Genomic DNA, 24,147 nt, shown 5'->3' on the forward strand with positions numbered 1-24,147 from the left:
CACAAATATTTAGATTCATATAAGCGGTTGTGATCGTGTAAATATGTATCAGTGTATCCCGTCCTACATTATAATAAGTTTAAATAAAATGGAATAAAATAAACAATTGACTGAAAAAGTTATTTTATTCAGTAACGCAATTGGAAGATATTCTAACAACTAAGTTTCTAAAAATATATAACTCAACTTTGCCCGACAAATATTTACATTATAATCAACTTTTCTGTTTTGAAATACTGATTTTAGAAGAAAGTTGTTTTACGAAGTATAGTATAATTACTGGGGTCCCCTTGTTTCCCATAAAGTTTGAAGTCATCATAATGTATTGTTTGTCATATTATCATTAGTCATAAAACTGAAACCGTTAACTTTTCAGGATTTTCGTTAGGTTAGCCTATAAACGGGTTAGGTTAGGTTAGGTTTTTTTAATGCCAATCCTGAAAAGTGACGCGTTTCTGAACCAAATAAGTTATGACTAACGAAAATGCGGGCAGACAATACATTATGACTTAAAACTATTTGGGAAACAATAGAGACCCATAATTACGCCGGATTTTAACTTAAGTACCACGAAAAAAAAAGCCGCGGCCATACAAATCTACTTAAGTCACGCTCTTATTGTAAAATTGTTCTAGGGTCGTGTGACTCTTAAATAATATATGATTTCAGTTCGATATGTTCAGTTGCAAAACATATCTGAACATAAGAAAATGGTATTTCTTTAACATTAGTCTAAATACTAAATATATGTGGCTTTCCATCACAAAAGGGCCCTTATGCTTCATGTACAGTCACGCTCCGTGATTGTTCCGCCATTTAGGGTTCTAGCTAAATTGGACATTCCATAGCGTAAGTATAGAAAACAAATTTAGCTAAGACCCAAATGGCGTAACAATCCCGTGTGGTGACTGTACAATAAGGTCCTTCCCATCTAAAATTCCAAATTATATTAATTATATTCTAAAAAGGCCCTTATTGCATATGAAGTATAAGGACCCTTTTGCGATGGAAAGCGACGTATTTATTATTTAGTCAGGCAAAGTTGAAACGCCTATAGGTAAGTGGTAATAGTGAAGATACATTATTAGATTCATGACCAAACCATTAACGGTGCAAAACAATTACTATAAATATATACATTTTATACATTTCAACTCGGATATGATATTATTGATAAAGTTCAGCCTTATACATATTTTTGTACTATAGATATTATAATGTATTATCCATTTTGGTAAATCTTCACATTTGATAATTTGATTTTCAATCATGATTAACACAAAAAAAATATTAAATTAAAACATTGTCTACTTTGGACGGATTTCTCCATTTATTTTATATATATTATTTATTAAAAAAATGACTAGGTATGATAATGTTTAATCATAATAGGTACCTTATGTAAACCTACTTATGTAAATTTTTAGAATTAAAAATGACAATCTTAAAAATTGTTAGCAATAAAGTGCTTCTCGTTAATTTAGATAACATTCGTCATATTTTACAGCTTGTATTTTCTCTACAGCAAAATGTGTCCACCTCTCGTGTCGTGAAACACTCACTACGCTTAAGATTCCAGTTTATACAATCTTTCACTTGTTTCAGACAATGATGAAATCGAGGCCTTAGCTCCGTTTTGAAACAGATAACTACTATTTTTAGTAAAAATACTAGTACTCAATATTACCCCTTTCATTTCTTTCGATCATTTGAAATGTTAGTTTCCACATTTAACTAAACTTAATACAAAAATAATAATATCTTATCTATATTAAGCCTTTTGTGACATGAGATCAAAAATGTGGCAACTTTCTATCTCTAGTGAAAATTACAAAGCAGATTACAAACTATAATATTGATTAAGACTATAGTTAGTTTTTTTAGCATTAGAAAAAAGGTAAACAATCTTGATGTGTCTTTTAGTTGAAAAACATGTTTTAAAAATAAGTCACGGCAAATATGTAACAATTATGAATCTAATACTATCATTTATATTCTTCTGCTTTCATAAGTATAAGTGACTGATTTTTAATAAGCGTTTTTCAATTAAAAGACATTTCAAGATCGCTTACCTTCTTTCTAATGCTAAAAAAACGAACTATAATATTGATAATAGTCATTTGATTACTTTTTTACTGGTATGTTCTTGCACACCCACTCCATACCTTCCTAAAACAAAAAATAAATTCATGTAAAAGCTAATTTTAAGTAATCTTAAAATGAACGTACGTCAAAAACTAAACGGGCTTTTTCTAAAATAAATACCGAAAACCCGATTCTTTCAAATCTGGACATTCTTGGGCTCATTCTACTCAGAATCGACAGCACTCTCCATCCTGCCATTGAAAAAAGATGTCCCAAAATGTCCATTCCATTACGTCACGTTTTTAGTATGAGAAAATTTTTCACTTGTATGCAACGTGACGTAGTGGAATGTACAATTTTCATACAAAATTTTGGGACAATTTTTTTTATCATCAGGATTGAATATGCTAGTGATTCTGAGTTGAAAGAACCCAAAAACACCAGGATCTGGGAGAATCGGGTTTTCAATATTTATTTCAGAAAACGCCCAAACACAACTACCAAAATTTTGAAAAATGTGGACCATTGTCAATTGTCCCAAATTTTATTTACAAGCTCCAACGTTTGACTATCCAATGAATGGTGATAATATGTGACGTCCCACGGGTAAAGTTACCTTATGGCGGTTGGCGCTTACGCTATTATTAACGCCGCTCCAGCGCTATGCGACGTAAGCGCCAGCGGCCATAAGGTACCTTTTACCGTGGAACATCACATATAGAGGAGAGAAGCAGGAAACGGGACTGCTTGGAGGAGATTTGGAGAGGCGTGTGCCCAATAGTGGGAGCATACTCGCTGAAGAACAAGAAAAAAAGCGGCCAAGTGCGAGTCGGACTCGCCCATGAAGGGTTCCGTATTTAGGCGATTTATGACGTATTAAAAAAAACTACTTGCTAGATCTCGTTCAAACCAATTTTCGGTGGAATTTTACATGGTAATGTACATCATATATTTTTTTTAGTTTTATCATTCTCTTATTTTAGAAGTTAGGGGGGGGGGACACACATTTTACCACTTTGGAAGTGTCTCTCGCGCAAACTATTCAGTTTAGAAAAAAATGATATTAGAAACCTCAATATCATTTTTGAAGACCTATCCATAGATACCCCACACGTATGGGTTTGATGAAAAAAAAATTTTTGAGTTTCAGTTCGAAGTATGGGGAACCCCAAAAATTTATTGTTTTTTTTCTATTTTTGTGTGAAAATCTTAATGCGGTTCACAGAATACATCTACTTACCAAGTTTCAACAGTATAGTTCTTATAGTTTCGGAGAAAAGTGGCTGTGACATACGGACGGACAGACAGACGGACAGACAGACATGACGAATCTATAAGGGTTCCGTTTTTTGCCATTTGGCTACGGAACCCTAAAAAGAGTCATAATTAGAGCCCGGAATTCTCGTGGCATTTTTGAGCTGTCATAGGGACTTCTCGTTTATCGACTTCCGATTAAACATATGTATATCGATAAATACAGAATACAATATGTAAAATAATTATGATTACGAGTAGAAGTAAACAACATGCAGTCTTAAAACTTATAAGAAACAATAAAATATTATTATTTTAATTTCTATTTATAATTTCCTAAAAGTTGGTACCTATCCAAAGGTTATCTGGAAGAGATCGCTCATTCGCGATAAGACTGCATGTTGTTTACTTCTACTCGTAATCATATTTTACATATTGTATTGTATTTGTCGATATACATATGTATAATCGGAAGTCGATAAACGGGAAGTCCCTATGACAGCTCAAAAATTCTACGAGAATAGGGAGTATTACTGCAATGTTTTTCCGCCAGAGTGCAGCACTAGTGACTTAAGTATACCATAGAGTAACTTACACATACTGTACCTTAAACTGTTTTATGACAAGTTTTCACAGACAATCAAATATGACATTGATACATCAAGGCGGTTTGCTTACAAAGGGCCTACCGGGAAACGCGAAATCGAAACTCAGCTATCTGCCTCTTTATCGCTCGAATATGCAAGAGTGATAGAGAGGTTAGATAACAAAATGTCGACTCTCTCGTTTGCGGTAGACCCTTAGATTGTTTACTTGTTGTTGATGTGGCGCCCCCTACGCAGACTTTCGCGTAATATTCCCTATTCCGGGCTCTGAACATAATTGTCTTATCTGTGGTAGAACTTACTTTAACTCCGGTGCCGTCAGTGGCCACACAGCCTTGTATCTGCCAAGTGCGGTCCCTGATCAGGTGGAGACCGAGATGGGTCGCCACCTCACTTGCAGGCAATGCTGAAATCAGAGACACCATGTCAGTTTCTTCTCTAATCTTTTAGGGTTCCGTACCCAAAGGGTAAAAACGGGACCCTATTACTAAGACTCCGCTGTCCGTCCGTCCGTCCGTCTGTCCGTCCGTCCGTCCGTCCGTCCGTCCGTCCGTCCGTCCGTCCGTCCGTCCGTCCGTCCGTCCGTCCGTCCGTCCGTCCGTCCGTCCGTCCGTCCGTCCGTCCGTCCGTCCGTCCGTCCGTCCGTCCGTCCGTCTGTCACCAGGCTGTATCTCACGAACCGTGATAGCTAGACAGTTGAAATTTTCACAGATGATGTATATCTGTTGCCGCTATAACAACAAATACTAAAAACAGAATAAAATAAAGATTTAAGTGGGGCTCCCATACATCAAACGTGATTTTTGACCGAAGTTAAGCAACGTCGGGCGGGGTCAGTACTTGGATGGGTGACCGTTTTTTTGCTTGTTTTGCTCTATTTTTTGTTGATGGTGCGGAACCCTCCGTGCGCGAGTCCGACTCGCACTTGGCCGGTTTTTTTTTTAAACTCTTTACTACTAGAACTTTACTACATTACTCTACAGCACTAGAACTTAACTATTTAAGATTATTTTTTTTGTGTTTTTAAAGTAGGTACTTAGTCTTTTTAGACAAGAGTGATTTAGATAAGGTTGCCAGAGCTCGATGAGGATACAGGATCTTAGGGTTGGCAACACATAGGTAACAGCTCTGGAGTTGCAGGCGTCCACAGGCTATGGTGACTGCTTACCATCAGGCGGGCCGTATGCTTGTTTGCCACCGACGTAGTATAAAAAACACTTTGTAATGCTTACCAGTAGACAAATCCTGCTTGTTGGCGTAGACTAGGAGTGGTACATTCCGCAGTTTGTCATCTTGTAGCAACTCTGACAGCTCCTGACTTGTCTCTTCTAGACGTTGGTGGTCTGAGCAGTCTACTACGTAAATCTGAAATAGTTATAAGAACAGATAAAATTGTGGCTCGCATAATTTAACTTTTATCTTTTTATTTAAGATTTTATTTAACTGGCAACAGTTTTTTAAAGAATTGCGAGATAATTAATAATTAATTTGGAATTGGAAGTCGAAGCAAAGAGGATAATTATGAATCTACAGTGGAAAATCTACTTTCGGTTGGACTGTAGCAAAGGGGGGGCTGGGACTTAGATTTTTTTTTGACAAAGTGGTGTCATTATGACACTATTTTTAAATGATTGTAATGTGTATATCACGTCAAAATAAGCATCTTTTATTGGAAAAACTTTTCTCTAAAATAAAAAATGGCCGAGTTAGACACCTCCAAAGATTGATATTTTTAAAGGGAGCTGGGACTTAGAAAATTTTCATTGAGAGTGGTGTCATTATGACATATATTTTAAATGATTTGAATGTATAGAACACATCGAAATAAGCAACTTTTACTTGGAAAACTTTTTACTAAAACTGAAAATGGCGGAGATAGAGCTTAAGGCAGGCCAGGCTTTTAAGGCAGGTCGGAGTAGGTACGACGACGAGCGAAGCGAGGAGGAGTGTTAGGTAGAACTGCGACCATACAGCGCGCGAGCCGAGCGAGCGAAGCGAACGTGCCGCGGCAGCGGCCGGCGAAGCGCCAGAACCGACGTTTTTATAATAATACAATTTTACAAGTCCCAGCTCCCTTTAAAAACATCAATCTTTGGTCGCATCTAACTCGGCCATTTTTTATTTTAGAGAAAAGTTTTTCCAATAAAAGATGCTTATTTTGACGTGATCTACACATTACAATCATTTAAAAATAGTGTCATAATGACACCACTTTGTCAAAAAAAAATCTAAGTCCCAGCCCCCCCTTTCGTACAGTCTGACCCTACTTTCTAGGCATTACTCTATTCAACATTTCAATAGGTGAACCACCAGCACCTGTTTTATCATGCCAAAAATACTTACCAAAATATCAGTATTTTCAAAATAATTCCGCCAGTAAGGTCTAATCTTCCTCTGCCCGCCGATATCCCACACATTGAGCTTAAAGCCACTGGACAACACCGATTTAATGTTAAACCCGGCAGTTGGAGTCACATGTGTCACATCTTCAGATGCTAACTGCTTCAGAAGCGTCGTTTTACCAGCATTGTCTAGCCCTAGGAGCAGCAATCTTAGCTCTTTCTCGGGGTTAGAACGCAACTTCTTCAGTATATTCAATAGGCCCTGTGAATTAAAGGAAAATTGAAGTTTACACATACTTCTGCAGCTGCTGTACGGCATTTCAGTAATTGGCCCAACTTACCATCATAGAGAACAAGTGTTAGAATAGCTACAATGACAATGGCACGAACAGTTGATACTTAATTAATAAATGTTTAAGGGCTCGGACATATTAATCGAATTACTACTTCGCGTGTAACAGAAAAATTGTTGGCGTATCGATGTTTCCATGGCAACCATGTCAAAGCTGTCAAAATTAATACGTTTCTTTATACGTGATTTTATCAATCTATAATAATATATGTTCTATAGTTTATAACTCTTTTAATAAAATAAGTTGATCGGCTAGACTTTATGAAAGTTCTCAACATCATTAAAATATAGCTGGTCAACCAAATCTTGTCAGTAAAAAAAGGCGCGAAATTCAAATGTTCTATGAGACGATATCCCTTCGCGCCTACATTTTTCAAATTTGCCGCCTTTTTCTACTGTCTAGATCTGGTTGACCAAGTATATTATAACGTTTATTGTATACCCATTACTTTCTACAACAAGCGTAGAACGTAACATTAGTTCGGAAATAAGCCTCTTTTTAAAACGTTCCCGTTATGGAGTTATAATTTCTGATCGAAACCTTCGTTTGACGTTTTGCTGCTGGCTGTCATTTTGTTTGACATTTCAAGACCCCATGCTCGTTGCTCGCACTTGGCTGCGGTGCGTTTGCTTTGGTAAACTAAGCACGTGTTTTTATTCATAACGCTTCTTCAAAGTTTTCTTTCGTGAACATGGGCAAAGTAAAGCAAGAACCTGCAGAACAAGAGGACATGGACACCAGTGTGAAGGCAGAACCTCAAAGTTACGATGATAAGGTCGAACACTGTAGCGTCATTGCGAAGCCTATGGCGCCGAAGAAATTGAGCAAAAAGATATACAAGCTCATCAAAAAATCCAGCGGACATAAGAATTATATTAGGAACGGCCTTAAAATTGTGCAAAAGCAACTTCGTCTTGGTGAAAAAGGGTAAGTAAATAGTGTTGTTGTTGTAATTTGGAGGTTATGTTATCATGGTTAGAGCTCAAAGTTAGGAAGGTTCTGTCGCCTAACTAGAGTAGACATACGTAATTAATTTGATTACGCGACGCGCGCGGATGAATTGATATAGTTGGTCAAACCAATTTGTCAGTAAATAAGAACAAAAAAACTAAACTCATCCTTTTCTTTTGGGTGCTAGTACTAGTGTAACACAAAGATAGTATGATACTCTCTGTCTATGTTTGAAATGAGACAGTCCATTGACATACTATAGTATAGCATAGAATAGATATCAAGAAACCTTGTATTGAGAACACATTCCTTCGTGTTTATTAGATCTAGTCACTACACAAGAGTGTAAAGATGTGATTTCATTCGCAAACATTCTTTAACATAATGTGTAGTATTATTCCTAAACTGACATTAAAATAATTCCAAACTCAAAAAACCTTACCATCTTTACAGCATGGTCTTCTTTGCCGGTGACATATCTCCAATCGAGATCATGTGCCACCTCCCCGCCGTCTGTGAAGAGAAGGACGTCCCATACTGTTACACCCCGAGCCGCAAGGACATCGGAGCCGCCATGGGCACCATGCGAGGCTGCATCATGGTCCTCGTGAAGGAACACGAGGAATACCAGGATTTGTATGATGAAGTGAGGAGTGAGATAAAACTGCTCGGACATCCATTATAAATAGTGTTAGTTTAGGTTAGGTTAAGGAAATATATGATTTAATGACATTTTGTTTTTTATTCGACTACAAACTGGAAGTTCTTGCAGCAAATCATAATAAGGCATCTTCTAGTGTATCTCATTTTGTAATTCCGTACATGGCGGGAAGAAGTTGATAACTCGAAGGGAAAAAATGGAAGAAATTTGAACCTTATGTAATTTAATTTAAAGTTCTAATTTCTTTAATAAAATATCTCGAGTTATCAACTTCTTCCCGCCTTGTACCGAATTTATCTCAGATCAGTGGGAGTAATTCCCGATTTGCCGAATTATTTGTTTTGCATCTACTTTCGCCGATTCTACATCGATAGGTTTGAGGAGACCCTTATTAGAGTTGGACAAAGCTAACTTGGCACTGATTTTGATAGCACAGAAGTTTGACTCTCTCTAAAGAAGGTAATTAAAACAATTATTATTTGACATACATTTATTACACTTATTAAAATCTAGGGGTATGTAAAAAATGGCAGATTGTCACTTATTGACAGTGAAGATTGGCAAAATACAATTACTTTAGTTATGCCCTAGTTCACTAGAATGCCTAAACTATCCACTAGATTGGCTTAGGTAATAGATTTCAGTAAATCACAAAAAAAAAATTGTATTTGGAAAAAATATGAAGCCACACTAGAAGTAAAGGTACAGAAGGTTCACTTGCCTTAGACTTAGGTACCTACTAGTTAGGTATGTAAGTTAGTATGGTAAAAAGTACTTGGCCTAAATACCAAAAATTAAAGACTATCAAAATGACGTACCTACGTTTTTACGAGCCTTGGTAAATTTACGGTTTAACTCACGTATTTTTAGTCACTCACGCAACATGTTTCGGAGAGCCTAGCCTCCATTTTCAAGCACTATTAAGTACTAACAGTGCATGAATAGCGTTCACGAGAGATATGTCGCGCGATAGACTAAAAATACTAGCTTAAGTTGTCATTATTTTTATATTACTATAGCTCAGCGCTAAAGCACGCAGCTTTCAAACCGGAGGTAGGGACTTCGAACCAATTAATAAATTACTTGGAACCATACGAAAGTTTAATACGTATACCTACTTGTATTGTATTGGTACAAGGTACAACATTAAAAGTGATACAGCAAGATACAGTCAGCAGAAGTTGCTAAGCAAGCGACGTGTTCAAAATGACCTCCACACACTCTTACGTCTTCTGCAATAAAAGCGTGTTTGAATCATTTTGTATACCTAGCCTGCTTAGCTACTGGCGCTGTCTGTATAGCGACTGTACAAGGTAATTTTGTCATCAGGATACGGATTTACTGAAACCTATAAACCTCTAGTACATACCTACTAGTAATTGAAGCAATTATCAACATTTATAATAGGTAACCCTGCTTTGGAATGAGTGCCGAGATCATAGTTAAAATACACGTCTTTCTCCGGTAAAAGGGACCACACAGGTGCGTGCGATCAAATTAGAAAACTAGACCTTATGAGCACACATTTCGAAGCTGACAAAAGTTTTTAAGGGTTCTTTTCCCAGAGAAAGACACATTTAATGTCCTAAAATAGTAAGAAAATACAGATCTTTTTTAATGTCTTCGAATGTAGCGATGTTATAAGAATTTGAAGCATTTTAAGTAGATGCTAGTCTGTTTGAAAGATTTTAAACGTTGAACTAAAAATTGTATGGGTATAGCACCGCAGTCATAGTGAAACATTTTTTGAACGACAGACCCGTACAGTTGCCTTTCAGATAGGTGGGTGGATCAACTATTTCTTGTTGTTACTAATTCAGTCCGGTCAGCCAAGAGACAATAGATAGTAGCGTAGTTTGTTAGAAGACATTGTCCACCACCTTCTTCCGTCACGCTTGGTAGATGACCCTCTATGGAAAGGGTTTATAAGTTTCACAAAAAAGCGTGTTTGGAGAATTTAAATGCCTAAAAATCAGGTTTTAAAAAGTGACCTAGGGAAACGTAACCATGGCAACGAGTGACAAGAAAAAGTTGATTCACCCAGGTATATCGGAGTGGCGAAGGTTCTCACAAATATTACAGAACAGAGGGCCAAGGTGCCAATCGGAAACGGTAATGTCTCTCAATCACTCTTCCATATAAGTGCGACAGAGAGATATTAGCATTTTGTTCGCTGCGGCGCAAACGATTGGCATCTTGGGTAGGCCCCCAGACCTCTATTCTCAAGGGGTTAGGGTGCATGCTTGATGGCCACTTGGCCACTGAATCATACATATTCGGGCTGTAAGTGACATAGTAGTGTTACAAGTATATAAGGTAAAAATATGTTTTAGGCGAGATTTTGAAGTTGGTTGTGGAAAAGCTCTATAACTTAATTAATACGCGTTACTTACCCCTTTTTCTGGGATAAATGGCTCCGATAATGGGATTATAAACCCAAATTATGGACCAAAAATAAATATGAACACGTATTAAAACTTTCAAACAGACAAGTTATTTAACATTTATCATTAAAATACGTTGACGAGACAATGATTATGAAATTTTGTACTTCAAATTCATTAAACCTTTTAAAGTGACCCACGACGCTAAGAAAACTATTATTACTAAAATAAAATATAAAATTCAATAAATGTGTCGCTGCCCAGAAAAGGGCCCTTAGTGCAATCGGCGTACACGTCAAGCATCATTAATAATTTTTGTGTCTCTTGCACTTTGAACTCTTTTCTGAAAACTCCATATAATAAATATCGAGTTTAAGGCCAAGCTCAGTTCATTTTCAATTTACAAAATCATATTGCCATGGGTACAGTCAAGTGTAAATATATGGGTGCACTCATCATATTCAAAAATATGTCTCATAGCTCTTATGTCAGCGAATTAAGAGCTATGGGACATATTTTTGAGTAAGTTGTATGCACCCATATTCTTACACTTGACTGTGCTATAAAATTAAATCTATATGTATTAAAATATAGATACCAGCCTATTCCATTCTGAACTTTAATACTTCATCCTACAGTCTAAAATTAGATTTAAAAGCATTAATTCAGGGCCTATGGAGGTGCATTCCATTACAGATAATAGGTTATATTTGCTTGCAACAAAACGCACCAAACTATAGTCTGCCAAACCCAATTTGCCAGTAAATAAGAAGAAAAAAAAACGGTATTCATTCCTTTTTTGGGTGCTAAGACAAAGACAGTATGATTCCCTCTATCTATGTTTGAAATGAGACAGTCCCTGGCCAAACTATATAATACGATGCGATTTTATTTAGGAAAATCCGTACAATTTAACTTTTTATTGTGCACCGTAATTTCCATAAAATATTTACACATTTATTATTCCTTTATTTGTAGCCACATTCGTTGATAAAACTTAATAAAATTGTATTAGGAAACACCTTTTATAGACATTGTTTTGATTGCATATCATTTTCACAAAGTAAAATACATACTAAATAACCATTTGACAATTCAGTAAACAGTCTACTACTCGTTTTTTTCTTAAATTGACATGACTATTAAACGAAATTTAGTACAACTTGAAATAAACATAATTATTATTCATGGAATTCTATCGCAAAAAGCGCACAAAAATATCTGACAGAATTTTATTTGTACTGCGACTGACTGTACTGGACTGACAAATGGCTACTTAAAATAATTTGTGGTTTCCACCTGACTAATTTCTTGGTCATTTGCGTCTCATATTTTGCTTAATGAGGGGGTGAGACGCAATGCACATTGGACCAATGAATTGGACAGGTGGAATACCATCCTTATGGACATGGAGCATAAGGACCCTTCTCTGCGGGAAAGCCACATTTATCCACTTTGTCCCGCTAACTGGTGCGTTTTACAACTATAGATGGTCAAGCAGATCTTGTCAGTAGAAAAAGGCGGCAAATTTGAAAAATGTAGGCGCGAAGCGATATCGTCCCATAGAAAATTTGAATTTCGCGCCTTTTTTTACTGACAAGATTTGCTTGACCAGCTTTATATACGAAACATCTTTACTAGTCGCAACAGTCTACTAAACCTCAACAAACAACATCTCTATGGGTTGGCCATTTCCAAATTTTTTATGCTTTTCTTATTTAGAAACGTTCAACACACTCTGTGATTCATTTTCAACGTGTCTCAAAAATACGTGAACGTACAGTCAAAGAATTTAGTCTCCGACCCATTTTGTACCTTGTGACAGTGACAATAGTAGTGCAATAGGGGTGATGACACATGTTGAATTTTATAACAAAATCTAGCAAGATAGATAGCAAACGAGCAATTTATCACAATAATGTGGATATTAATATAAAATATTGAAAAATTACAAAAATATAGGACCTGAAAGATTCAAAATTTAAGTTTTTTTTTTTAACTTCCAAAAACGATAAAAGTAAGGGTACCATTCGATTCCTTACATTTCACCCAAAAAAATATTGTATTAGCAACTATATAGGTACATAAACGCAGTATTTCACCGACAAAAACGCAATTTTCTTGTTTTGTCCATACTACAAGATGGGCTCCCAGAGACCTTGACGTCACGTTCCCTTGTCGTTTTATAATAATAATAAATAAATAAATATTAGAGGACATTTTACACAAATTGACTAAGCCCCACGGTAAGCTCTAGGCTTGTGTTGTGGGTACTCAGACAACGATATATATAATATACAAATACTTAAATACATAGAAAACAACCATGACTCAGGAACAATTTTGTTTAGAGCGTTTCGCGAGTGAAGTGCGACTGTCGGCCTTTGACTACAATTTCTGACTTTTGTGTTACTTTAATACAATGGGTCCCATATAGATATTTGATCCTAAAAACAAACCCGATCAATTGATACCATAAATGAAAATTAGTCATGTAGCCTATAGTATGAGGTCTACAGCGACTTTCATATTGATTGTCACTGTGACAAGGTACGAAATGGGTCGGATACTGAATTCTTTGACTACGTGCTGTACCTACTTCATACGTCTTTCACAAAAAAAATGCCGGTAAAAATTTAAACTACAATTATTTAAATGTAACAAAATGTAATTGTATCTTCAAAATATTCTCGAGATATTTGTTTTGTTAACACGAGATTGAAAGTGTTCTTTAAGTAGGAACTTTAGAAAAGATTGAAAATGAAAAATTTGGAAATCGCCCCCGGATACCTACTTTCCATTTATTCCATAGAACTGTAAAATCCATTAAAAAGACAATAATTATCAATCCCATGGATTAATTAGAAGTTTGGTAACCCATCATTATGCACAGTTCACATTATACAGGGTGTCCACAAATAGGGGTTTTAGTTTTACAGTAGGTATATTTTTAGGACGTACTGATTTACCCAATATTCGCTTATTAGCTTTTGTTTAAGACACTTTAATACACCTTTGGCATGATAACATTCAATTCCTAAAACATAATAACTGCATTTATAATGCAAAATCACAGTTTTACACAGGAAATTTTACCAAGGAATAGCAATTGCAGGTAGGTATTTTTATATATATACTCAAGTTCAATGAAACGGGTCATTATATGTTTGTAATTACCATGAAAGTGACCCAGTTACATTGCTCTCTCCTGTTTTTTCTTTATCTCAATCGTTAGCATTTCCTATTATAAAATTAAAAGGTTTATTTATTTATTTTCCAGTATGTCTGTCACGTGAACACGAACATTATTGTGTGTATTTTTAAGTAGTGATCAAGTGGCTAACGATTCCGAGAAAAAAAATCCAACACAAAGTAAAATACACTTATTTTTCCATACATTAAAACACCTATTGGTTTGGCAAGACATAAGTTATAACATGAACTGCACAAAATTTACATAACATTCGCGTGGTTAGACCATACCGATCACAGTTTTCGTTAAATATAACCTTATCACAGACTACGTAATACTTACGCTTACTAAGCCATAATAAATGCATAATAAATACGTAATATAAGAGTACAAATGATTATACAAAGACAAGCTAGTATACGCGAGTGTAAATAAATCAGAACCCCTAGTGTATCTAAATTTCATTCGCCATCGCTCGTCACGCTATCGTTACGAGCGTTCGCGTTGGCGTTATGTCTATTTTTGTATGGAATTTTGAATGACGCGCCAAGCGGGACGTTTTGGAAACTCAAAAACCCATACAAAATAATACTTAACGCAGATGCGTAAACTTTCCATCACGTTTTTAAAAATGGTTAATCATGTCTGACTTGCAAACATCGTCTTATTTACACTCGCGATTACTACCAAGTCTAATAAAGCGTAACTTACACAAATGTTATTATTACAAGTAAATAATATCAATATCAATTAATAACGAACGAAGGGTATTTTGTAACTGATCTGCCAATTTCATCACAAGACAAGGTTTTGCTTTCGATACTTTCATGTCACATACTTTATGTAATATATACACCTCCACGTCATCAGCTTTACAAGCTTAATTTAATTTAAAAATACTGTTGTAATATTTATAGAAATAATTAGTAGGTACTTACTTAATAAATTGTTGAACAAAATTCATAATATCGGTCCGATAATTTCGAAAGCAACAGCCTGTATATTTTTCGTCCGTCAAATACATTGTGACATTAAAATCTTAAAACAATTGACAGATGGCAGCCAATACATTTATAGTGATATTTAAATTATGATTCCAATTACTAACTTAAAACAAATTTTACCATTCTAATCCTTTCATAATCTAACAGATGGCGGTCTTCACATTTATATTAATTCCCTTGTCTATATTAAACTCTATTATTTAATCTACGCCTACAAGTGCAGTACATTCTAGAAATATAGAATACTCGTACAATAATAGTTATTTGTTAATTAGTAAATAATACATTAATTAATTAATTAATTACATAAGAGGTAGGATCATAATACAGGGTGTCTCAAAAATTGTGGTCATACTGTACGGTTGGTTTTTAATGAGCAAATTGTATGACTTCAAACGCTCGCATGATTATTTTCACTCTTTCCCAGGCCGCACCAATCTACAAGGTTTCCCCAAAAAAATCCAATTAATCCAGCTCTGATGATTCATTTGAGCACAATCAGTCAATCAATGTGCTGTGGATAGGCACATTTCTCGAAAGTGCAATTTAATTTGAACCTTAAATCGGAATGCTAAAGTTGAAAATATATTGACGCGTACGTGGTCGATAAATCGTACTATGCCTGGAAGAGTTAAAAGTGGTCAACAAAGAGTTTATAACTCCTTATTTCGTCTCGTCCTTTGACCGCCACGTAGCTAGTGCGTGTGCACTGTCCAGCGCGTGACCGTGAACCTTATTGGAATGCACGAAAGTTGATTTTGGGCTGTACCCGCGCGCGTCAGTTGACGTCTTGGGGGATCAAACAGGACCACCAAACAACAAAAACGAATTAAAATATATTTATTGATCCTTGCCATTATTTATGAGACAACCTGTATAAAGGAACACGAGTTATACCTTTATACATATCCAGGATGCTTCCTGTAACAGAGTTAAACTAAAGGCTGTACTCCTCAAACTGACCAACATTTGTTCAGCAACTTTAAAAAATTATGAATCCTTTAGAATTCCTCTTTTTCATACAAAATAAATATTGCCCTCAATGTACGCTGACATCAGTGGGTTTGACGTCGCTTGTCACGCTTTAAACATAACAAAATTAGCAATACATACATTACGTCTTAGAATAAACTTGTAAAGTGTAATAAAAATCAAAACATGAGTTATTTTCAAAAGTTGCTGAACAAATTCAATCTGACTACACAATACAGGCGTAGCCTAGTGTGGCAGTCATAGGTTAAGTAAAACCTGTAAACTTTTTGGCAAATAAAACTATTTTTATTTTTATTTTTATTATTTTATTTTAAATATTGGTCAGTTTGAGGAATACAGCCTACAGTTTAATTTATTGCTGCTGTTACAGGAAACACCCTGTATGTAGGTGACAGGCGTTACAAATTGTTGTAAAGGTACAAAGTGTCGGTTCCTTTGAAATTTAAATTAAGATAGGTCCTATAACCATACATTTCTTATCAAGTTCGATCCGTAGTAGTAAACGTCAAAATCCTGAATTTAATATAACACCTAAGAAAAAAAGCACCAAGCAAAAACCTACCTCCACACCTTTTGGATGATATATTAAGGTCAACGTGGCTAATTCCGTCATAGGGACTATTCCGTCCATTAGCGTTTTTCTCGAACAACGAACAAAATTGATAAATGAAATCATTGAGCAATCAAAATTTAATGGTTTTTTTTCCTACGATTGAAATATACGCTCGTGGACGGATTATGCCCTATGGGGCTGTTCAGATAGTATGAAAATGTCCCACGTACATTTATATTTTCGCCACGTCGTGCGCTGGCGTCGCATGTGTGTCCGCCCCACCACCAACTTCGGACATACCCAATAGAAATTGAAATATTCAATTTCCAAAATGAAAAAAAAAATGTTTGTTTTCTGAAATTTCAGAGTACTTAAACTTTTTGGAAACTTTCCCACTTGCACATTTGTAAAGTTCGAGTCAACGAAATTTTTTAAAACTTTCAATGTAGTGGACGTAGTGGTGCTTTCATTTTCTTTTACGCTCCAATATTTACAATACGTGACCGCTAACTTTGAAGGCAGCCAAAAACTAGCCTAGAGATTAAAAATCACACAAATGATCACTTTTCTTCGATTAATGGCGATCCTTACGCTAAGCATTAGGTGATAATGATAAATCGGTTTTCAAATAGGTAAGTATGATTGTTTGGGAAAGTCACTAGACAATCACTTTTGAATCAACTGTTATGTGAAATTATTTTAAACGGTACTCAAGTATTTACCTATTATTAAGTCAAACAAATGCTCGACAAGTTTCTATCCTTCTTTGAGGATCTTCCACCAGAGCACCGACTGCATGGTCTCTTCTGATCCGCGCGCGACGCTGTTTAATACGGCAAAAATTTTGACTTTCAAAATTACATCGTTCGAAGTTTTAGTTTTAGTAGTTGTCAATTCGTATGTGATCGTCTCGTGACCTCAAGGAAATGAACATTGTTATATCAAAAAGATCTAATTTTTTTGTTAAAAAAGTATTAAATTAAAGGAGTTTACTATTTTCTTAATAGGTTAAATTAGCTCATTTTGTATGTGCGTTTATATCGACAGTGGAAAGACAAAACAAATAAACAAACAATCTAGAAAGATCTAAAAATTATTTCACTTCTTGGGCTGATTCAATTTTTTTGTAGTTTCTGCCACAGTTGTGTCGCCAGGGTCACTCATTCAAGCCGTTATTTTCTTTTTGTTTCTTAGTATTACTAGAGATTGTATTTATTAAATTCGCGACTTTTGAGATAGTTCCACGCATTTCAATTGATTAGCATGTATTATAATACATGCTCCTATAGGAGTTTTTGAGAGAATCTTGACAAAAAACTCCCCTGGCTTACGAGACAGAAAAACCAACCCAATGTTCGTTTTGTCTACTTACATTCTGAAGCTAATTTTTGATTTACCTTTCCAATGTCGAAAACTTCAATGATTCTTAGTGCAATTTACACCTAGGTGGTGACATTGGTGACATAATTATAGCAGTCTGTGTCGCTAGAGTAGAGTGCGTAGTCTAGGTAAACTATGTCTACCGCGTGTTATATTAGTTGTAAAGGTGGAAAAGTATGAGTATAGTCAGTATGGTTGTCATAAAACACATTGACACTGGTAGTAACACAGCGTAGCGGAGAGACCTGTGGACAATACGTATATATGTATAAGAACTAATAGACAAAATACTAGAGTTAGATCAAGTTAAGTTGGCAGCGATTTTGATAGCCCAGACTAGTGTTATTTTAAATGTCAAACTTATATAAAATGATCTACAATCAATGAATGCAGGAAAAAAACAGTATTTATTTAAACTGCTATTTTCAATGATTAAATTAGGTACTTTCAAGTTTCAAGTTAGTCATTATGAGTACAGGCCGTAAACAGACGCAATTAAAGTAAGTATGAAAGCGCCAATATGTGGTGATTGTAATGTTTGTGCTACTAAAATAGGTGACTTAAGTATCAGTTGCACCAAACCGCCTGTCACTGTCAAAACGTCCGCAACTTTTTGTAAAGGAAGTTTCATACTACGCTAATCAGTGACATTGAATATTGATTAGTTCCTAATTTGTGGTTGGTAGAACTGGTTATATGCCGATCGCCTAACAGTTACCTCCAGCACGGCATGGGTCAGAGCGGCTGGTGAGGTGTTTCGCGGCGGCACAGCGCGCTTGACTCCGGCGTCGCGATATCGCTCTCACGCCGAGTCTTACCTGCGAGAAAATATATCAATACAAACAAATCTACTGCATACAACAACTCTCTTAGACCCCTAACAAGTTGCAGTCCGTCTGTACCGGCCCTTAGGCTTACATGAAGATTCTGGGTCACTTCTGGATGAGATTAGCTCAGGACCGGGACAAGTGGCGTACTCGAAGAAAGGCCTATAGGCTCAGTAGTAGGTGATAAAAGGCTGATAATAATGACACTTGTATAATAATTAATGACACTTCATAGACTGAAAATGTACCTAATACTTTACAATGGTGACTCAGGAGACAATATTTGCATGATAACAATTAAGTTAATCTACAATCATTACTCAAACCATACATTTAAATGGTTGATTGGTCACTTTAAAGTTATAGTTTTGAAAAGTGACCCAGGAGACAAATATCAAAATACAATCGATCTAATTTTCCCACTCTTAAATAATACTTCTTTTATCTGTTGGACTGCACACTCAAGTCATATTTTTCAAAAGTGACCCAGGAGACATTCCAATGGTAACAAGTAAGAGATTAAAGTTCATTAACCATATGTTCCTCGAGTTTACGATTGTCAGACTTTTAAGATTGTTAGTCTTTAATGACTAAAAATTTAAAAATTTAGTAGAACTCACTGGTGAAACAGAGACAGCCTGTCTGCTGGCTCGCTTGCACCGAAGTAGCGGGTCGAATCTCTTTCTGTTCTTTAGATTGCTCCGTCACACACTTCTGGTAGAAGTCGTATTCTTTCACATACCTAAAATAGAAATTTAATATAAGTTATTGATTTATAACATTCTTTAATATAGGAATAAGTAAAGACGAAATAAAAGTAAAAAATAAAATGGTATTACCGACTCGCTTCTTTATTTGCTGTTTTAGTCTGTTCCTGTTGTCTGTTATTGTGTATGTTATGTGGGCACTGACTTAATATAAAAGAAATAGACACACAAAGCAGAACAAAAACGTCAAGAAATGTGGATCCCAATGACGTTTCGCACCATTTGCATTGATGATAAAAACGCTTACGTAAATTTTGAGTCAAGATAAATGTTTCGTACAGAAAAGAGCTTAATGTCGTAAGCATTAAGTGTCAAATTTGCAAACATAAGTACCAACACTGTTAAAAAATTTAGTCCGATGGCACTAAACGTAACGTATTTACGTCAAACAACGTCAAACGAGAATAATGAACGAATGGAGTCACTTTGGTACACTTTAATATGTATTACTGTACAGGAAAACCAATTGAAGTAATAAATAAAACAAATTTAATTTAATCGGGAGCTCAAATAAAATTAATTCGTGGTTCAAATTCAAACAAATTAAATTTTTAATTCGTAAGTATACGTCTTTAAATACTAATTTCCTTGAAACAAATTCTACTTATTAAATAACTGTGTATTTAAGATCTACATTTACTCATAGCGCGGGTGCACGGGGACATTTAGATACTGATTGGATTTTTTTTATAAAGTCTACCTATACTTTATAAAAAAAATCCTGTGGTTGTCACTGTGTTCCGACAGGTTTAGCATTTACAGTTAGTCGATATAAGCCCTTATTGGTGGTGTATATGTCGGAAACAGGGAAATGGGCCGAACACACAAGTGCCGTTTTGCCTTGTTTAAAACTGCATCACCCCTATCTCTTGCTATAATTAAATAGCAGTCCACTTTGCACGTCGCATAGGTTTTCTTGGAAATCTTGAATTTAAACATAATATTATTTCTTATGAATTCCATATAAAAATATAAAAAAATATTGACCTCACATCGACTCATTAGATTTTTGTTCCTTAACATCCCTTCTTTGGTACTAACAAATTAATTTATTCAAAACCATAAAATTACCACCAGATTACATAAATTATGTAATGCTATCCAAAGAACTAACCGAAAGAAATGTATTCCATCCTTTTTCCTTGTTTTATCATTGTTATTTTTACATATTTTAACGGCACATTTCGTAATTGTTGACAACTTCACATTTGAGCGTTTCAAACAAGACTAAACGAAAAAGTAATGCATGATCTGTTTTGACATCACTTTTGTGGGGCCATTTTTGGCGGCTGATTGGGTATCCAGTTCTTTATACTATATCAATGTATGTGGGTCTGTTTTTAGTGTGTATTTATTAATGTATGCTGTTTTTTTGTTACATTCCTATTATAAGGAATTGTAGGGGACTCACCACACCGGCGGCCAGCGGTTCTCCGACAGGTAGTCCCTAGACGCAGCACCGATGTGACGTAACGCACGCGCGCGGCACACGCGGTCGTACGCGCCGCACAGACGCCACACGCACCAGTCTGCTAGGTTGTGTGCGTTGTGCAACTGGAAAAAAGTTAGAATTATCAACAGTATGTCCCACTGTCGCCCATATCAGATCATATCATTTATTCAGTAATAGTCATACATTGTCATGTCACACATCAGTCACACATAGGCACCAATATGAGGATATTCAAGTCCCAATTGGATTGGTTTAAGGCAGATTGAAAATTAGAGACAATATAAAATTTTGAGTCATATTAATTTAGGTCGCAAGTGTTGCAACACTTGCAACATTGTTAAAGTTCTAATAACTTAATTTATCCCATAAGCATAAAACAAAAACATAATGAATAAAACGAAAAAAGCCAGGAGACAAAATAAATACTTTCTGTTACATTGTATCTTAACCTGTCTTATGTAGGTACAATAGTGTGTTTACATACATACATACAAACATTAAATTCCCCTCAATTTAAGATATTTCAGCTTTTAACCATATCCTTTAACATAATACTTTTCAAATGTGACCCAGGAGACACACAGAAATATTTGATTACATTTTTGGCTTTTAATAACATAAAGTATTTTTTTTACCCTTTTTACCAACGTAAAAACCCAGTCATTTTTGCAGTCTTTTGCTTTTGTCCTTTTAAAAGTAACTCGGGACATGGAAGGTTAAAGTAACTAATGTGTACCTTGACAGGCTCCAACAACGAAAGTACTATTTCAACAATTTGATCGTCTTCTCCGCATAATCTGTGAACAAGAAAATTAATTTCAGCGCAGCCTATAATATGATGTATATGATTCAGTCATGCATGTTAATTACAAGATGTAATGTTTTGAAAAGATGTGTCCCGCCGAGTTTGTTGCCGGTCCCATATTGGGATACCCTCCTCCAATTGAGAGGGGATTAAAATCTTCTTGAGGCAGAGGTGTAGGGTTGGAGCCGGTGTAGCTTTATTTGACGTTCGTAAGCGCATTGTAATATGCCTACTTGAATAAACTATCTTTTATCTTATCTTTACCCAAAATATATATTTGATTTGATTGTAGTTACCTATCTTGATGCCGTAGTCGATCGATAACTCTCGCCTCCACAAGGTTAACCAGACGGTTCATGCACAGCCGGTTAGCCAGTTCCAGCAGTTCCACACAACGAGTCGGTTCCACCACGGGAATGTTGTTGCAGAGTAGGATGTGGAACTCGTACATTTTCAAAGAGTGGCAAATAAAAATTGATTTACCCAAAACAGATATTTGATTTAACCCGTGGAACGCCCCAGAATTACCGTAGTATGGAACTCCTATACTAGTTACAAGCACACGTGTCTTGGTAGGGCGCTCCACGGGTTAATTTTAGTTACCTATCTTGATCGATAACTCTCGCCTCGACAAGGTTAACCAGTCGGTTCATGCACAACCGGTTAGCCAGTTCCACACAACGAGTCGGTTCCACCACGGGAATGTTATCGCAGTAGATGTAGCAGAGTAGGATGTGGAACGCGTACATTTTCAAAGAGTGGAAAATAAAAACTGATTTACCCAAAACAGATATTTGATTTGATTGTAGTTACCTGTCTTGATGCCGTAGTCGATCGATAACTCTCGCCTCGACAAGGTTAACCAGACGGTTCATGCATAGCCGATTAGCCAGTTCCAGCAGTTCCACACAGCGAGTCGATTCCACCACGGGAATGTGGTCGCAGTAGATGTAGCAGAGTAGGATGTGGAACGCGTACACTTTCAAAGAGTGGCAAATAAAAAGTGATTTACCCAAAACAGATATTTGATATAATTTTAGTTACCTGTCTTGATGCCGTAGTCGATCGATAACTCTCGCCTCGACAAGGTTAACCAGACAGTTCATGCACAACCGGTTAGCCAGTTCCAGCAGTTCCACACAACGAGTCGGTTCCACCACGGGAATGTTGTCGGAGTAAATGTAGCAGGGTAGGATGTGGAACTCGTACATTTTCAAAGTGTGGCAAATAAAAATTGATTTACCCAAAACAGATATTTGATTTAATTTTAGTTACCTATCTTGATGCCGTAGTCGATCGATAACTCTCGCCTCGACAAGGTTAACCAGACGGTTCATGCATAGCCGATTAGCCAGTTCCAGCAGTTCCACACAACGAGTCGGTTCCACCACGGGAATGTTATCGCAGTAGATGTAGCAGAGTAGGATGTGGAACGCGTACATTTTCAAAGAGTGTCAAATAAAAATTGGTTTACCCAAAACAGATATTTGATTTAATTGTAGTTACCTATCTTGATGCCGTAGTCGATCGATAACTCTCGCTTCGACAAGGTTAACCAGACGGTTCATGCACAGCCGGTTAGCCAGTTCCAGCAGTTCCACACAACGAGTCGGTTCCACCACGGGAATGTGGTCGCAATAGATGTAGCAGAGTAGGATGTGGAACTCGTACATTTTCAAAGAGTGGCAAATAAAAACTGATTTACCCAAAACAGATATTTGATTTAACCCGTGGAACGCCCCAGAATTACCGTAGTATGGAACTCCTATACTAGTTACAAGCACACGTGTCTTGGTAGGGCACTCCACGGGTTAATTTTAGTTAACCTATCTTGATCGATAACTCTCGATAACCTTATTAACTTTGACATTTAAAAATAAACCTAGATATGTGTTTGTATAATATTAATAACCTTGGTAACCGAAAATGACATTTAATACAGAATTTAATTTCTCGAACATTATTTTAAGTGTTTAGTTAAATTAGATATGCATGCATTATAATTGGTATACTCACTAGAATAAAATACATATACATATATAAGTAGGAAATTGGGTACCTCATAAGTACTAACATTACGCGCCCTACCCGGGTGTCATGTACTGACTACATTCTACTAACATCTTCTGTAATGCACATGACTTTTAATGTTAAATAAATGAAATGAAATGAAATGAAACTCTCGCCTCGACAAGGTTAACCAGACGGTTCATGCACAACCGGTTAGCCAGTTCCACACAACGAGTCGGTTCCACCACGGGAATGTGGTCGCAGTAGATGTAGCAGAGTATAATGTGGAACGCGTACATTTTCAAAGAGTGGCGAATAAAAATTGATTTACCCAGAACAGATATTTGATTTGATTGTAGTTACCTGTCTTGATGCCGTAGTCGATCGATAACTCTCGCCTCGACAAGGTTAACCAGACGGTTCATGCATAGCCGATTAGCCAGTTCCAGCAGTTCCACACAACGAGTCGGTTCCACCACGGGAATGTGGTCGCAGTAGATGTAGCAGAGTATAATGTGGAACGCGTA

General features: G+C 36.2%; 3 protein-coding genes across 3 annotated transcripts in view; 1 reads left to right on the top strand and 2 right to left on the bottom strand.

Moving 5' to 3' along the window:
• Window positions 1-1,829: 1,829 nt before the first annotated feature.
• On the bottom strand, window positions 1,830-6,779 carry LOC134657517 (ADP-ribosylation factor-like protein 3). The gene is made up of 6 exons (XM_063513092.1): window positions 6,628-6,779; window positions 6,288-6,548; window positions 5,177-5,309; window positions 4,247-4,350; window positions 2,096-2,169; window positions 1,830-1,847 (listed from the first exon to the last, which is right to left on the bottom strand). The coding sequence occupies exons 1-5, from the start codon at window positions 6,631-6,633 to the stop codon at window positions 2,125-2,127; spliced, it is 549 nt and encodes a 182-aa protein (XP_063369162.1). The 5' UTR covers window positions 6,634-6,779; the 3' UTR covers window positions 1,830-1,847; window positions 2,096-2,124.
• Window positions 6,780-7,241: 462 nt separating this feature from the next.
• LOC134657635 (H/ACA ribonucleoprotein complex subunit 2-like protein) lies at window positions 7,242-8,322 on the top strand. The gene is made up of 2 exons (XM_063513200.1): window positions 7,242-7,566; window positions 8,044-8,322. The coding sequence occupies exons 1-2, from the start codon at window positions 7,331-7,333 to the stop codon at window positions 8,273-8,275; spliced, it is 468 nt and encodes a 155-aa protein (XP_063369270.1). The 5' UTR covers window positions 7,242-7,330; the 3' UTR covers window positions 8,276-8,322.
• Window positions 8,323-17,728: 9,406 nt separating this feature from the next.
• LOC134657546 (rho-related BTB domain-containing protein 1) overlaps window positions 17,729-24,147 on the bottom strand; it is a 30,553-nt gene continuing 24,134 nt past the window's right edge. Inside the window, exons 16-20 of the mRNA XM_063513122.1 lie at window positions 21,542-21,602; window positions 20,764-20,906; window positions 19,206-19,327; window positions 18,477-18,576; window positions 17,729-18,003 (exon numbers count right to left, since the gene is read on the bottom strand). Of these exons, the coding sequence (XP_063369192.1) occupies window positions 18,494-18,576; window positions 19,206-19,327; window positions 20,764-20,906; window positions 21,542-21,602 (409 nt within the window). The 3' untranslated portion in view covers window positions 17,729-18,003; window positions 18,477-18,493. The remainder of the gene's footprint in view (window positions 18,004-18,476; window positions 18,577-19,205; window positions 19,328-20,763; window positions 20,907-21,541; window positions 21,603-24,147) is intronic.

This window comes from Cydia amplana, chromosome 20, assembly GCF_948474715.1.
Source record: "Cydia amplana chromosome 20, ilCydAmpl1.1, whole genome shotgun sequence".
NCBI lineage: Eukaryota > Metazoa > Arthropoda > Insecta > Lepidoptera > Tortricidae > Cydia > Cydia amplana.